Below are 12,630 nucleotides of genomic sequence, written 5' to 3' on the forward strand. Positions count from 1 at the left end.
AATTTAAAAATGCTGCTTTATTGCAGAAGTGCAAAGTAACAGAACCAAAACCGGGAATATAAACTGAAGACCGAGGGAACAGAAAGCCACACAGATTCGGGGAAGAGACATTGACAACGCGACACTGGACTGGGGGAGACATGCGCATAAATACACAGAGGGTTAACGAGGGAAGTGGGAACACACGGGGACACAGCTGACACAGATAACCATAACGAGACAGGGCGGGGTGAACATAACATGACGTATACAGGCGCGAGAGTCACAAAGTAAAACAGGAAGTACACGGGGGTTCAGACAGGTGGAGAGAGAGAGAGCACAGGGAGAACATAGACATAACGGGCAGGGGAAACATTGAATAAACACAAAGAGAGACGAGGGCTCATAAATACACAGAGAGGCACACAGGGGGTAAGAGTCACGAAGGGAAAACACTTAGGGAACAACACAACAGGGCAACTCAGGAAACATGGCCTAAATAAGGAACAAAATACAAAAATACAAGAAACTAAGAATACTGGGCCAACATGGCCCAGGATCATGACAACTGACGCTTGTTTCTGTCTTTGTAAAAATGAAATTTAAAGTGAATTTTGAATCAAATGTTTCTCTTCTTTCTCCCTCAGAGTGCAGACATGTCTGCTGCCAGCAATCTGCGATCTGAAGATCAGTTTCTGTGCTCCATCTGTCTGGATGTGTTCACTGATCCAGTCTCTACACCATGTGGACACAACTTCTGCAAAACCTGCATCAGTCAGCACTGGGACATGAGTCAGAGCTGTCAGTGTCCCATGTGTAAAGAGACTTTCTACACTCGACCTCAGCTGAGGGTCAACACCTTCATCTCTGAGATGGTTGCTCAGTTCAGACGTGAAGCTCAGCAGAAAGCCAGCAGCAGCAGCTCAGAGCAACAAGCTGCCAAACCAGGAGAAGTTCCCTGTGACGTCTGCACTGGAACCAGACTGAAGGCCCTGAAGTCCTGCCTGGTGTGTCAGACCTCCTACTGTCAGACTCACCTGGAGCCTCATCTGACACTGAAACGTCTGAAAAGACATCAGCTGGTTGATGCTGTGGAGAACCTGGAAGGCATGATGTGCACGAAGCACGATAACCTTCTGCAGCTGTTCTGTAAGACCGACCAGACATGTGTCTGCATGCTCTGCCCTGTTTTAGAGCACAAGAACCACGAGTTTGTTCCTCTGAGAGAAGAATATGAAGGAAAGAAGGCAGAGCTGGAGAAGACAGAGGCTGAGATTCAGCAGATGATCCAGAAGAGACGACTGAAGATTCAGGAGATCACAGAGTCGGTGAAGATGAGTAAAGATGCTGCAGACAGACAGAAAGCAGAAGGTGTTCAGGTCCTCACGGCTCTGATGGAGTCTGTTGAGAGACGCCTGAAGGAGCTCATGAAGGAGATCGAAGACAAACAGGAAGCTACAGAGAAACAGGCTGAAGGTCTCATCAAAGATCTGGAACAGGAAATCTCTGAGCTGATGGAGAGAAGCTCTGAGGTGGAGCAGCTCTCACGCTCTGAAGACCACCTCCACCTCCTCCAAAGCTTCTCCTCCCTGAAAGCTGCTCCACCCAGCAAGGACTGGACAGAGGTCAGAGTTCATCCACCATCATATGAGGGGACTGTGGGGAGAGCTGTGGCTCAGCTGGAGGAGACAGTCTGGAAACCCATGAAGAAGAAGCTGTTAGAGGCTGCAGAGCTGCAGAGGGTGCAGCAGCATGAGGTGGATGTGACTCTGGATCCTGATACAGCTCATCCTAATCTCATCCTGTCTGATGATGGAAAACAAGTGTACTGTGGTGATGTGAGGAAGAAACTTCCAGACAACCCAGAGAGATTTTCTCTGTGTGTTTGTGTTTTAGGAGAGCAGAGTTTCTCTTCAGGCAGATTTTACTTTGAGGTTCAGGTTAAAGGAAAGACTAAATGGGATTTAGGAGTGGCCACAGAGTCGATCAACAGAAAGGGAGACATCCCACTGAGACCTCAGGATGGTTTCTGGACTGTGTGGCTGAGAAATGGAAATGAGTACAAAGCTGGTGCTTCCTCTCCAGTCCCCCTCTGTCTTCATCCTGGTCCTGAGAAGGTGGGGGTGTTTGTGGATTATGAGGAGGGTCTGGTCTCCTTTTATGATGTAGGTGCTGCAGCTCTGATCTACTCCTTTACTGGCTGCTCCTTCACTCACAGACTCCACCCATACTTCAGTCCCTGTATGAATGATGGAGGTAAAAACTCTGCACCTCTGATCATCTGTCCTGTCAATCAAACTGATCAATGACTGATTTAATTGGATGAATGATTGATTTTTCTTGAAGGGAACAAATGAACATATTGAGTGTAAATCCTCTACAGTCTCCATGTTTCTATAGAATCTGATCATCAGGACTCTGATTCACACTTTGATTCTCATGGAGTTTGATTTGAACAGAAGAAAAGTTGAATCAGGAAATGTTCCCACTGATGGAGACTCGAGCTGAAGAGCAAATATCAGAGAACAAATGTCCAAAAGCTTCATTTCCAATAAAGTTTGTTCAATGCTTTGAGTGAATCCAGACTCATGTGTGGCTGTTATACGGAGCATCAGAGTCCAGCTGAGTTATGTTGGATACAAACTGCTTATTTTGGCTCTGTGAGGAGTTTTGTTCACTGAAAACTGATGAGACGGATAATATTCAAAGAACTCTGTAGAGATTCATGCATCCATGTTCTCCACCTGCAGGTGTGGAGGAGAAAGGTGGAGCACAGACTGCTGCATCCTTCCAGTCACATCATTTTGATGATTATATTTGCATGTTGTGATGATTTGGGTTAAAGACAAACAGAGTTGAACGGCTGCAGTCACAGCATGAAGACGATGCTGAAGCTGAGCTGTCAGTGAACATGTTTCACTGTGATTTGATTTGAAGAATAGAAAGTGTGTGTGGCTGCTGACAGCTGCAGTCTCTGCTAGTCTGCATAACACACACACAACTTTCCCCCTGAGGCAGCGATGCAGCAACAACACAAAGAACAGCTGCAGACACACACACACTGTTAAAGAACACTTTACTGTTTAAGGCAGAATTCCTCAGTAACAATGATTTGAGGTCTCTACAAGTGTCTACTGTGGTTTTAGCTCAACATGTGTCCTTCATGTCACAAACAAGATGGCTGCTAGGGTGCAGACACACAGCTTGGCAGGTCCTGTGCGTTTGCCAAAAAACCCACCTAAAAAACCATCTAAAAACCCCTGGATCTTGACATCAACTTGTCTTTTTGTTTTTATACATTTTTATCTTCTGTGGAGTTCGACATGTCCAAGAAAGCTGGATAATTATACCACTTTCCCAGCCAAATGGAGCCAACATCTTTTGTTCACAAGATTCTTGGATTTTGGTCATGCTAGACCACCCCCAGGTAAACATGAACAATCAAATATACCACAACTGTCGCTGGAGATTCTGAAACTTGTTCTGATGCTACTTTTGGCTGGTGATATAGAACTAAATCCTGGACCAAATTCAAACATCAGTGATTTGGACTGGCTACAACTAATTAGCCTAGTTAGCCTAGGCCTGCCTCGGCCTCCATCTCAGCTGCCTGGGCCTCCATTTCAGCTGCCTGGGCCTCCATTTCAGCTGCCTGGGCCTCCACCTCAGCTGCCTGGGCCTCCATTTCAGCTGCCCGGGCCTCCATTGCAGCTAGCTGGGCTTTCACCTCAGTTGCTCGGGCCTCCACCTCGGCTGCCTGGGCCTCCACCTCAGCTAGCTGGGCTTCCACCTCGGCTGCCTGGGCCTCCACCTTGGCTGCCTGGGCTTCCACCTCAGCTGCTCGGACCTCGACCTAGGCTGTCTGGGCCTCCACCTCGGCTGTCAGGGCCTCCACCTCGGCTGCCTGGGCCCCCAACGGAGCTGCCTGGGCCCCCACCTGCTGTACCCAAACTACAGTCTCCGGTAAAGGGTTTCTCATCATTAAATGCTCATAGTATTGTCAACAAAAGGACAAGAAATCCTGCTATTAAAATTTACAGAGGAACAAAGATCTGCAAGACATTTAATCAGGCTAAAGTAATCTGGGACATTAAAAATAAACCAAAGGGGCTTCTATGTGGACACATTAACATTCGCAGTATGTTACCAAAGCATGAGCAACTGGAACATATTCTAAGCAATTCCAATATTTCTATTTTGGGTATCTCTGAATCTTGGCTCACAAGTTCTTCTCCGGAGTCTGCGGTTGTCTTTCCAGAGTACACAGTATTCAGAAGGGATAGAATTGGAACAAGAGGAGGAGGAATACTTGTGTATGTAAAAAAACACCTGGATTGCTCTTTACTTAGTTCACCAATAGATGTCGAAATAGAACATATTTCTGTTAAAATCACTCTTTCCCCAGAAATGTCATTTACGTTGATCTGTTTATATCGCCCTCCTTCAGCAAAGAATATTTTTTATGAACAACTACAGATATTACTTAAATATCATGCTATAAATAATAAGTCTAATGAAATAATTGTAATGGGAGATTTTAATGTCAACTGGGACTGTGAAAAGGGCAGAAAAACACTCAAGGACATAATGGAGACTTTGAACTTTACTCAACACATTGAACAACCCACAAGAATAACAAGACACTCTAAAACTAAAATAGATCTGGTTTTCAGTAATAAGCCCGAGCGAATTATTAAATCTTATAATTTTATCACTGGTATTTCAGACCACAATTTTATATTATTTTCTAGAAAACTTATAAAATCACGGGTTAAGAATGACTTTCAAAGTTCATCTAATAGGAGATCCTTTTATGAATTCATACCAAGAAGTCAGCGACAAAATGTAGCAGAAGCATTAGCATCAGTTAACTGGGAGCCTTTATTGTGTAGTGATGATCCACAATTCTGCAGCAGTCACTTCACTGACATTGTCAAGGATGTTATATCAACATACTCCATTAGAGGTCGACAAAAAATAAAGACAACATCTAATTTGCCCTGGTTAAACAAAGAGTGCAAGAATTTAATGAAAACAAGAGATCAATTACTAAAGCAGTTCCTGAAAACAGGTCTACCTCTGGATAGACAGAGATTTACTTCAATGCGGAATAAAGTAACAAGAAGTTTGAGACAGGCCAAAGCAACATTTTTTATAAATATAATTGAAAGAGCCAAAGGTAATGGTAAAATTATCTGGCAACACTTAAATAAATTACTTGGCCGTCATTCAAACAAAAGTAAAAACACAATTGAACTTTATGTAAATAACTCTATTGTTAGAGAGCCTCTATCTATTGCCAGTAACTTAAACACTTTCTTTATTTCATCTGTTAAGGAGATCAGTCAGAGCTTTGACTCAGTCGTATGCTCTGATAATGTGAATGATGTTGGTCAAAATTTGTTCACCATCACTCATATTTCAGACACTGAAGTTGCTAAACCAATTACAGGTTTAAAACAATCAAAAGCACTTGATGTATATGGTATTAACACAAACTTCCTAAAGGAACATATGGATTTGCTTGTACGTCCAACAACTCATGTTTTGAATATGTCTTTCAAACACTCCATTGTTCCAACAGATTGGAAAATTGCTGTAGTTACACCAATTTTCAAAGCAGGTGTGAAGACTGACATGGCTAATTATCGCCCCATAAGCATACTTCCGGTCGTATCTAAAATAGCTGAGAAGTGGGTGGTTAAACTCCTCACTGCTCACCTAGAAAACACCCAACCCTCATTACATCCATTGCAGTTTGGCTTTCGGGCACATCACTCCACAGATACTGCCCTGTGTATGTTAGTGGAGAACTTGAAGAGCTTGCTGGACAAGAGTCCCTGTGTTGGAGCTGTATTTTTAGATCTGAGGAAGGCTTTTGACTCTGTAAACCATCAGATATTGTTGTCCAGATTGACTCGGTTTAATATCTCCAGTCAGGCTCTTCAGTGGTTTGCCTCATATCTCTCACACAGGAAACAGTGTGTGGTGTTGGATGGGGTTAAATCTCCATATTTAGACTGTGATACAGGGGTTCCTCAAGGATCTGTTCTTGGGCCCTTATTGTTCTCTCTTTTTATCAATAACTTACCCGAAGTCTGTCCAAATATATTTACTCAAATGTATGCAGATGATGCAGTTATATATACGCAAGCAAATAGTGTCCAGCAGGTGGCAAAAGATCTTACAGCTGCTTTAGCATTAATGCATAGCTGGCTGGAGGACTCATGCCTAATGTTGAACACCTCAAAAACTGTCGGTATGTATTTTTCAAAACGCCCCTTAAACTTGAAGCAGTCAAACATATTCCTGGATGGAGTAGAGCTTGAATTAGCTCCAGAATTTAAATATCTTGGGGTCATTCTAGACCCAACATTATCCTTCAAGAGTCACATAAATAAAGTGTCACAGGTTCTTAAATTTAATAATCGAAATTTTAATCATATACGTAATAATTTAAATATGAATGTTGCAAAAACTTATTTTTACTCAATGATCATCTCTCATATGGACTATTGTTTGACGTCCTGGTCACTTGCTTGTCCAACAACACTTATAACTATTGAAAACATTTATAAAAGAAGTTTAAAACTACTTGACAAAAAACCGACTTCCCACCACCACTGTCATGTGTTAAAAAAACATAAATTACTGAACTTCAATAATTTAGTGAAACTTAAAAGAGTGTGTTTAATATATAAAGTCTTACACTCCCTTGCTCCACCACCACTAAAGCAGTTCATTAGGCATAAAGAAAGCTCAGACAGGACCACTCGAGCTACAATCCGAGGAGACTTGTTTATACCCCACAGACGGACAGGATTTGGGCAGAACGTCCTCTCTGTCAAGGGAGGCCATCTGTGGAACAGTCTTCCTCAACCCATAAGAGAATGCTCGACATTCAACTTGTTTAAGGCAAAGGTTAAAAACTGGTTATGGACAAATCAAGTGTGTGATCATGTATGAGTTGTATAGTTTTAATGTTTTATTTGGGAACAGAATGGTGTGTATGTGTAAGTTTGGTGATGGAGTTTTTATTATGAATGAATGATGAATTATTATGTCTATTTTTATGCTTAAGGACAACAGATGGAAATTAGCCCTTGGCTATAATCTGGTATGTTTACATTCATGTAATTTTTTCTTTACATTTATGTTCATTAACATGCACTGTCCTAAATAAATAGAAAAAAAAAAAACCCATACTGAAACATGTTTTTCTTTCTGCCGTACAAACTATTTGATCACAACATCTTTGCTTTTTTCCTCCAATCATTTATTCTGATTATTTTATTTAGTTTAACTAAGAAAAGCTTAAAATTTAACTCTTAACCTGATTTAAACGTTTAATTTCTCATTAACTCAGACTTTTAATTTATTTCCTTGTTTAATGTATTATTTCTTTATCCTTGTTTAAGTTTTGCCGATCCTTTCTGTGTAACCTGTTTAATCTGACCTTTGACCCTTTAATTTTAACTTAACAGTACTCTTGTTTTGACCTTTGACCTCTTTATTCCTTATAACCAAAGAAACCCTTTTATCTGATATTTTCACCTTATTGATTGATTATATATATCTATTATATTTTCTCACCTTACCTTATTTTGACCTTTGACCCATGTCCTTGTTAGCCTTGATCTTCCTTCATCAAACGTGAAATTTCTTTCACCTTTGAACTTAAAGCTTAAATCAAACCTTTGTTAAAAAGCTTCTTACCAACTTGTAATTCCAACTCTCTGCATTAAACACGTATCTTATCATATAAACACTGGATCACTGAGAGAACTTTAGGCAGAACCAAATGAAGCAGCTGACCTCGTCAAACTCACAGCGACAGTAACTGACAGTGAATTATTTTAATCTTCTTCATTGTATTTGTTAGAAACATTTATTTTCCTTTAATTGGACTTTGGTTAAGTTAAATCCGATGTATTAACCGACCTTTGAGGTGAAGTGCAGCTGCGAAGAACGCTACGGCAGGCAATGAGGTGCGTTTAATGTCGCTCTGTTAATTTGAGCGTCCATAAATTGAATGTCTTATTTTTTCTTACTTCATTATTGCTAATTTATTGGAGAATTTGGCCATTTAATTAAGATAGATTTTATGTTGTTGGTGGTAAAGATCTGGATGGATGTTTTATTTTATTCTGTGTTTCTATTTTTCAGTTTTACTTTTCAAGACTTGGTGAATTGCCTTTTTCTACTTTTTGTTTAGTTTTGTTAAAATTAGCAGCAGTGAGAAGTGTTGTTGTCGGTCTTGAATATATTTGATGTAGCCCATACTGTTAAGGTAAGTGTCATGTTTTTAGTTGTTAGTCTGATGAAGAATCTTTTATTTTTCTCCAAAAGTTGATTGTGTTTATCTGGACATAGTGTTTTTCAGGTCCAGCTGAATGCAGGTTTCCCCAGTCTTATACGTGTCAGGAGCATCAGCACAGCTGAAATGCATTTTTCCTAAGCACCGCGTCTCTGTGGCTTTTAAACCCCAAAACACGCTAAAACAAAAATGGGTCCACCCCAAGGATGGGGTCCCCCGGTGTAGTTTCCACTGTGACAGACTGTGGGCTTCCTCAGAGTGAGGCTGAGAACGGCAGGCCCAGCTGGAGTCTGACCTGTGTCACACAGTGGAGGTCAAACCTTCTGTGCCACAAACACCAGATTAACCAGTTTCACTCATCATCCTTCTACTGTCAGATTTTACTGGTGCAGGTTTGATGAATCACCATCTGAGAACGTCTCTGATGTGGGCGCCACTCACAGGGATCACTTCCTGTAGAAGGGTCACATGACCTGTTATAGGCCCCTTTGTGATGATGACAGCGACGCCCCTTTCGTGTGAGGTTAAACCCAGAGAGCTTCGTGTGACCTCTGACCCTGATCACCAGCGTAAGCGTCAGTGAAGGTGAGATACCATGTGACAGGAGGAGGAACAATAAAGTTTTATTTGTACGAACACGTAGAACAGATGAAGTCAGAACGAAGCAGGTGGAGCTCAGTCAGGGTGGAGGTGCAGACAGGTGAGCTGAAGGGGAGGAGCCAGTCTGGTCAGGAACTCTCTGTCTCCTCGAGTGAACCTCCTCACCTCTGAAACACACACGACTCTGAAGGTTGCAGTCATGGTGGTCAGGGTGGTGAGGGTGGGGTTACCTTCTGGTCTCTGGTTGGTGTGTTTCCTGCAGGTGAGGCTGAGCGGCCGAATCATGACATCGCTGCTGCACAGACACAACAGGAAGTGGAGGAGGAAGTCGTCAGCGTCCCCGTCACACACCTGAGACAGACACAGAGGTTATGTCTCTGCAGACTCACGGCTCGGCCCTGTGGAAACGTCCTGCAGGACGCCTGTTTCTCTCTGTGGTGGCCCCCCCACAGCGTCCCCACCGTGCTTCACTGTGTGGACGCTGTTCTTTGGGTTGTAGCTGCATCTTCTTCTCGTTTCACCTCCTCTGACCACAGGACGTTTCAGTCTGCAGGTCTTCGTCCTCAGCAGTGTGGCTGAAGGTGTCTGCAGACGTGGAGCTCTGTGAGCTCACAGTGCGTCCCTGTGCAGCCTGTAGAGTCTTTGAAGTCTTTGCTCTGACAGGCTTGTTCTGTGCTGGGCGGCTCTTTGACTTTCTCCAGGTTTCCCTTCCTGACACTCTGATAACCTCAGATATCCACAACGTGAATCCTCACAAACATCTTTTTCTCTCTTTTCACTCAAACCTTCTGACGTTTTCACACCGACTGTAAATATGAAGAAAACCCTCAGTTTGACGCCACGCCCCCAAACCAGTTCGGCAGTAAAGTGTGAGCAGACGGAGCTGTTACCAGGATGTAAACAGGATGTGCCCTTTCACAGTTAAAGCCTCAGGAATAAAAACATGACCCGATCTTAAATTTTTAAAGATAAAATAAAGTTTAAAGACGACGATGAGCACGTGACTCACCTGTGACAGGTAAATATATACACCTGACAGGTGCTACTGACCTGGCTCTGCCCACGAGGGAAGACTCTGATGTGACCTCTGACCCTGAGTGCTCTCTGAAGCCCCTCCCACTGAGCATCAGCCAATCCCAGCAGAGCAGGAACCAGAGCAGCTGAGAACCAGACGTCAGCCTCACCTGTCCCGTCATCGATCACCAGCCTGATCGAAGAGCAGAGCCACATGGTTTGATCATGTGACTGTCACCTGACTCATCCAGGTGATTAACACGTATCAGCAGGTGAGCTCAACAGGAAGCTGCTCTTACTTTGCTTTGGACTGAAACACTGACGAGGTCGAGTGACACTGAGAGCTGCTGCAGCCCTGAGAGAGAGAGAGCAACAGGTAAACACACACACCTGAAATCGTGAGCAGTTTCCTCCAAAACGACACTTTACTTACTGCACCAACACTAACACGCCACCAACACGCTAACAACACATGAAGCACTCTGAGTACTTTCACTGCACCTGAGAAACTGACACTAAACACATCCTGTACACACTGTGTGTATTTTATGCAGTACCTGTGTGTACACGCTGCCACACAGCGAGCAGCTCCACTGCAGTTGCAGGAACAGGAAACACACCACGTGACCTTTGACCTGTCCCACAGCGCACCTCTGCTTGCTGCTCAGAGCCCACTCACCCAGGTGCGTGATGGGAGCAGGAGGAGGAGGCTGGGCCGAGCTGATAGAAACCAAACAAACAAACAACAGCACGACAAACACGTGAACCAGACTTTACCTGTAAACTTACCTGGTGTCTCCCAGGGAGACCACAGTTATGGAGCTGACAGGTAAGTACGTGCAGTACACACTTCCTGTCCTGAAACACACACACAGGTAAACCGCACAGGTACGTAACCATCGGCGTGACTTTGTATTGAACATTGGGGGGGTCAAGATCTCTGTCTAAATAAATAAATCTGGGTACATTTCCAGATGATTAAACAACTATTTTGCTGGTAACACCTGAAACGAGTAAAGAAAACCAGCAGCCTATTGATGCAAGATAATCCATAACTTTATTGGGGCTGACATTGTTGGAAATGAGTCCAAATAAAGAGTCCAAACTTTTATAAGCCTGTCTATGTGTGTCTCACCTGGACAGCCTCCTCTGGAAACCAGACAACAGCAGAGTGTTACCCGGCAACAGGCCAGGTGGGTAGGGGGTGTGGCTTAAGTCCAGGTACACCTGCAGACTCCTCCCAGCTTGGTCACAAAGAGTGAGACGCACACCTGCACACACACATTCAGCTAACAGTCAGACCAGGGGTCCGTTCTTCGTACCTCGCTAAGTAAGTTAGCTGGATTTGATTGTTGACGATTTCACGTGATCCTGGATCGTTCGGTTCTCCGAAGCTCATCCGGGACTTGCTGTCATAGCAACAGATCCATAAGCGTAAACCTGCTCGGGAGCAGGTTTACTTTATGTAAACAAGATCGCGGCCACTCAGGTATGTCCGCTTCATGTATACGAAAGCAACTGGGCAATATACTCACTCAAATGAGCAATCCTATTTATCCATATTGTATATTCTGTATCTATATATGTGTATATGTGTATATGTGGTGTATTTATGCTTATATCCTTACTCTCATTCCCCTTAATGTATCTGTAACATGCAACTTCCTTCGGTGCTTTGCTACTGGAAACTGAATTTCCTGGAGGAACCCACCCGAGGGATTAATAAAGTTTCATCTAATCTAATCTAATCTACTTGGGTTTTCTTCCTGCAGCCCTCATGTTTACTCAAGGTTTAGTTCTGTCTTCATGCTGATTTTCTTGTTCAGTCGTGTCTCATGTTGCAGTTTGTCAATCCTGTCCCTGTGCTCTGTGTTCCCTCTGTTCAGTATCAAGTCTGTGCCTCATGTGTTTCCTGTTTTATTTTGATAGTCCCTGTCCTGTGTGCAGTGTGCTTGGTTTTGCTTCCCTTCTGTCATTAGGCCTGATTTGTCCCAGATGTGTTACCACCTTTTCCCCATCTTCTCGTAGTCCTGCTTGTGTATTTAAGCCCTGTGTTTCTCTGTTAGTTGTTGTGTTGTACCCTCACTGTACTGTGTTTTGTTTTCTATGTGCTTCTGGTAATGTTCTGGTTCACTCTTTCCTGGTTTGATTTTCTACTTTCCCGGGTTTCTAGTTTGGGCTCAAGTTTTGAGTTTCTAGTTTTGTTTTCTTCTATTTCTATTTGAATGTTCTCCAGCAATAAAGCTGCCACTTTAGTTAATCATTCTGTCTCTGGGTCCTGCGTTTGGGTCCTACATCCTGCCTGCCACCTCAACACCTTTAATTTTACAGCTTCTTAGTTATTATAAAGTGCTGCAACTCATAATGTTTTCTAAGATAGTAAAACCAGATTTAAACCGACTACTTCTACAAAGATGGAGCTAAAGTGATGATATACATTTATAGTTTGGACTTGGACACATACAGTCTGTTTTTGCTTATAACTACATGTGAGTTCAATTAACATTTTGTAGGAAAAGGGAATTTGTTTTTTAAAAGGATTATAGATTCGGAGCTGAATTACCCAACGGAACATCTCATTCACTGACGTTTGCTGGAGAAGCTGCTCTGCCTCTTTGTGATGGAGCAGCAGCGTGACGTACTGAAGACTGTTAACGGGGAAGTGCTGAAGCTGAAGGCGTCTCTCTGCTGCTCAGACTGACGTTCAGTCGTCATCCAGA

At 43.1% G+C, this 12,630-nt stretch overlaps 2 protein-coding genes across 6 annotated transcripts; one reads left to right on the plus strand and one right to left on the minus strand.

Moving 5' to 3' along the window:
• The first annotated feature begins 635 nt into the window (after positions 1–635).
• Positions 636–2,288, plus strand: LOC146634860 (E3 ubiquitin-protein ligase TRIM21-like). Of its 5 annotated transcripts, XM_085342636.1 has the most exons (3): positions 636–880; positions 1,052–1,061; positions 1,239–2,288. In XM_085342636.1, the coding sequence occupies exons 1-3, from the start codon at positions 636–638 to the stop codon at positions 2,286–2,288; spliced, it is 1,305 nt and encodes a 434-aa protein (XP_085198762.1). The 5 variants fall into 5 exon arrangements, with proteins under 5 accessions (XP_085198762.1, XP_085198754.1, XP_085198746.1 ...); XM_085342628.1 differs by lacking the exon at positions 1,052–1,061 and having other exon boundaries at positions 636–917; positions 1,248–2,288; XM_085342620.1 differs by lacking the exon at positions 1,052–1,061 and having other exon boundaries at positions 636–894; positions 1,087–2,288.
• A 6,678-nt stretch (positions 2,289–8,966) lies between these two features.
• On the minus strand, positions 8,967–12,625 carry LOC146634861 (CST complex subunit CTC1-like). The gene is made up of 8 exons (XM_085349980.1): positions 12,499–12,625; positions 11,046–11,181; positions 10,700–10,768; positions 10,468–10,630; positions 10,210–10,265; positions 9,947–10,103; positions 9,127–9,247; positions 8,967–9,063 (listed from the first exon to the last, which is right to left on the minus strand). The coding sequence occupies exons 1-8, from the start codon at positions 12,623–12,625 to the stop codon at positions 8,972–8,974; spliced, it is 921 nt and encodes a 306-aa protein (XP_085206106.1). The 3' UTR covers positions 8,967–8,971.
• Positions 12,626–12,630: the final 5 nt, after the last annotated feature.

The sequence above is a fragment of the Diplotaxodon limnothrissa genome, linkage group LG3 (assembly GCF_057381915.1).
Source record: "Diplotaxodon limnothrissa isolate DT_005_m linkage group LG3, D_limnothrissa_male_GT1.1, whole genome shotgun sequence".
Taxonomy (NCBI): Eukaryota; Metazoa; Chordata; class Actinopteri; order Cichliformes; family Cichlidae; genus Diplotaxodon; species Diplotaxodon limnothrissa.

Excerpts from the sequence above, each read along its gene's own strand:
- LOC146634860 (XM_085342607.1), top strand. The coding sequence starts at position 636 with ATGTCTGCTGCCAGCAATCTGCGATCTGAAGATCAGTTTCTGTGCTCC.
- LOC146634861 (XM_085349980.1), bottom strand. The coding sequence starts at position 12,625 with ATGACGACTGAACGTCAGTCTGAGCAGCAGAGAGACGCCTTCAGCTTC. Across the intron at positions 11,182-12,498 it reads GAGCAGCTTCTCCAGCAAAC|GTGTGCGTCTCACTCTTTGT; the intron begins GTCAGTGAATGA and ends GTGTGTGTGCAG. Across the intron at positions 10,266-10,467 it reads GTGGCAGCGTGTACACACAG|GGCTGCAGCAGCTCTCAGTG; the intron begins GTACTGCATAAA and ends TCTCTCTCTCAG.